Below are 3,365 nucleotides of genomic sequence, written 5' to 3' on the forward strand. Positions count from 1 at the left end.
CGGGCAATATCGGGGCGCAGGGTGTTGTCTGCTCCCTTCATCAGGGTGGGGAGGGGAGGGGGACCGACACGCGGGGGAGGCTGCTGGAATCAGGGGTGCGGTGCGAAAAGGGGAGGGCGGCGCCAAGAATCAGGTCCCATCGTCTTCCAGTCAGGCGAATCGATGGTTGCGCCCAGGAGAGGCGGAAAAGAAAAAAAAAACACAAGAAGAAGAAAAATCAGGGGCGAGGAGGCTGCCGGGTGCGGTTTTGGGCCGAAGGCCTGCTGGACCTCCACCACAACCTTCTAGACGAGGACGACGGAGGAGATGTACCAACGGGTGAAGCACGCACTATACCAACTCTCTATTAGAGTGAACCAACATTACCATGATTGCAAAGTTGCTTGAAGAATATTTGGTCTCTGAATTAGGCAGAGCGGAAAACTGACTACTTTTTACTCTAGGCCAAAAACTAGGTTTTTGGATGCTCACTCACTAGAGACTAGCTTATCATGGATTGCCAGGGTGGGTCGTGCGATTGCGAGGGGGTCCCGGGTCCCCTCGCCAGGACCAGGCACTACTCGTCGCCGCTCTCAGCACCCCCGGGGCCACGAGGAAAGGCCAGGGGCCCGGCTGCCTGAAGAAGTCAGGCAGGCAGGGTTTCGTTTGGCGCCTTCAAACGCAGTCGGAGGAACGAGAAGTGAGGCTGGGGGAGAGGTGGGCTTTAACGCCCCCTGGAAAACATCTCAGCGGGCCTCTGTGAAACGGGAACACGCAGCAAGCACGGGAGAGCGGGAGGGGGTGGGGAAGAAGGGTAGGGGGTCTGAGCAAGGGAAATACTTCGGGGGGATGGGAAAAGAGGGGTTGAGGGGGTAAGGAAATAGAGAAGGGGTGTCGGTGAAAGGAGAGAAGTAGGCAGGGACATGGCAAGGAGGTGGGGGAGGGGGTACGCGGAAGGAGGTGAGGGGAAGTGAAATTTACATTTGATTTGATGGATCGCTTCCTGCTGCTGCGCAGGAGACCCGCCGCCGCCCGGGCGACGCGACGCGCACTGTTTTAAGAACGGCGTTGGTAGCAAAAAATTACAGTGAAATTGAAAACTATCAACAAAAATGTTTAACAAATAAGGCAAATATTTTGCGTCACGCATCTGCGACTGCATGCAAAATTTATCTCTATGTTTCTGTGAATAAACCTTCGTGCTAAGGTAAAATCTACGTCCCTCAGCCAAATTTGTGCGCGAGAGCACATGATTTCGAACAAATGAATGCACGAACAATACAGAAATATGTGCCAACGGTTTGATTGCCTAAATTCGTACAAATTAAAGATTAAAAGAAGTGGGTGCCCTTTCAAAATTCAAACCTTACGCTCAAAATGAGTCACGAAGTCACGAACAGCCTCGTATGACGTCGAGGCCCCTTCCGCTGGTCTCTCTTCATGTCTCTCTTCAAGTAACCTCCTCCACTCCGGACCCACCCTACCCTGTCGCTCTGGAGCTGGTGATGGGGGCAAAAGAATTTTCTGATTAATTGGCTACAAAAGAGGGGAACGGTAGTATGGCAGGGAGGGAGGGAGGGGGAAAGGGGAAGAGAGAGAGAGAGGGGGGGGGACAGACCCCCTGGGGAAAGTAACGTCGCAAGGCCTTGCGCGGCAGCCTACCTCTCGGGCGCCGCCGCCGCGACGCACCACAATGTATTTAAAGAGAGGCCGCGCCGCCGTGGCGATAGTTCTCAATCCTGCGATAAGTTTACAGCCTCCCACTCTCTCTCTTCCTGCCTCTCTCTCTCTCTCTCTCTCTCTCTCTCTCTCTCTCTCTCTGGAAATCAATAGGTCTGGCGGTAGGCGCGCGACACTCTAATGCTCCCCGACAGGCGGGGGGCTTATCCATAAGGGATGGTCCGCCGGCACGTAGGAGGAGAGAAAGAGGGGGGGGGGGGTAGTGAAAGGGGCAGGGGGTGCGTGTCGCAGGGATGCGGGCAATGAGAAAGAGGGGGCAGTAGTGCGCGCGGGAACGCACTGCAAGCAGGTGTTTCCCATCACGGCAACCTGCGAAGTAAATATAAGAAGCAAAGGACAGTATCAATTAAGTAACGCAATAAATATAAGAAAAATATAAAATATAACAAAAAATATAAAAGCGTATTAGTTTATGCTGATAGCCACTATCACTATGTTGATTTCATTGTAGTACTAACAATAATTTGCTTGTCACCAAAGTAAAATAAAGAAATCTGCCCCCTCACTGTCCCCCACCGAAAACACATCCGACGGCCCTGCTGCGTCATGGTGCAATTTTCCAATCAGTGAAGCCCCCACTCCCGCCCCTCTCTGTTGGTCTGCCTTTACTACTTATATGTGGCGGGAGGCGCGGGGCACACTACACTAGGTCGCCGGCGAGCTAGGCGAAGTCCCCCAGTCTCTCTGTCAGCCCGCGACTGAAACAACGGACCAGTCACCAGCCGTCACAAGTCATGGCTGATGCGGACGGGAGCATCGTGGACGTACCCGACGTCGTGGACAACGCCCTTCGCCACATCGCCTCAAAGCAGGGCTTCAAGAAACCGCAGTGAGTCCACATAGGGAACTGATTCTTTCAATGATTAATTGTAGCAAGGAAATCTTACATTTAAGGACACTGGTGAAAAATGTAGGATATCCAAACATTACTCCGAAAACTCAACAGTGTACATTGTATGCTGATATATCATCAATAATCAAGAGTAAAACTTACTGAAGCTTCTAATACCAGGTGGCTGATTCACGCCGCGCACTTTTGTAGTTATACTGTACCGCATGCAGGCGTGCGGCCGGGTTGCCTAATCGAACGGGGCCGCAAGGAGCCGTGGGCAGCGACGATAGGCAAGTCCGCCCGCACCCGTGCATGCGGTACAGTATAACTACGAAAGTGCGCGGCGTGAGTCAGCCACCTGGTAAAATAATATAAAAATAGGTCACAAGAGAAAGAATAATTTTCTGGGTGTGAGTGAGAATATGTGGCCGGGGTGCAGCTCATATGGCAAATGCTAGCCGTTCCAAGTAGTGTCATGGCCAGTAATAATCGTCAATTTAGGCGGCGTGCACAAATTACGTCGTCTAGGGAGGGGTGGGGGGGCGGCCAAAAAGTCACTGCCGATGACAGGGGGAGGGGTGGGGGAGACTTCAGTCTGAATGAAGTAGTGTCTTTAGTACACCACAATTTTACAGTAATTATATGTAAATTTCCGGCTGTAAACACGTGCAACATTAAAGAACATTGTTTATTCTTGGGGTGAATATGTACTAAGAAGATGCATAATTAACCGAGATTGAACGTGTGGGTGATCCAATCTTCAGCTCAAATAAGCCTGATGAAGCTATTTTCAGCTTTCAAGGGGAAAAAAACT

General features: G+C 51.6%; 1 protein-coding gene across 2 annotated transcripts in view; it reads left to right on the forward strand.

Annotated features, from left to right (window-relative positions):
* Nucleotides 1–2,331: 2,331 nt before the first annotated feature.
* The window catches only part of LOC113204128 (uncharacterized), a 3,555-nt gene continuing 2,521 nt past the window's right edge, over nt 2,332–3,365 (forward strand). Inside the window, exon 1 of one of the 2 annotated variants that reach the window (XM_052264750.1) lies at nt 2,332–2,548. In XM_052264750.1, coding sequence (XP_052120710.1) covers nt 2,454–2,548 — 95 coding nt within the window. In that variant the 5' untranslated portion in view covers nt 2,332–2,453. The remainder of the gene's footprint in view (nt 2,549–3,365) is intronic. The other variant, XM_052264751.1, reaches the window with a different exon arrangement.

The sequence above is a fragment of the Frankliniella occidentalis genome, unplaced genomic scaffold, assembly GCF_000697945.3.
Source record: "Frankliniella occidentalis isolate FOCC.00 unplaced genomic scaffold, Focc_3.1 Scaffold21, whole genome shotgun sequence".
NCBI classification, from domain to species: Eukaryota; Metazoa; Arthropoda; class Insecta; order Thysanoptera; family Thripidae; genus Frankliniella; species Frankliniella occidentalis.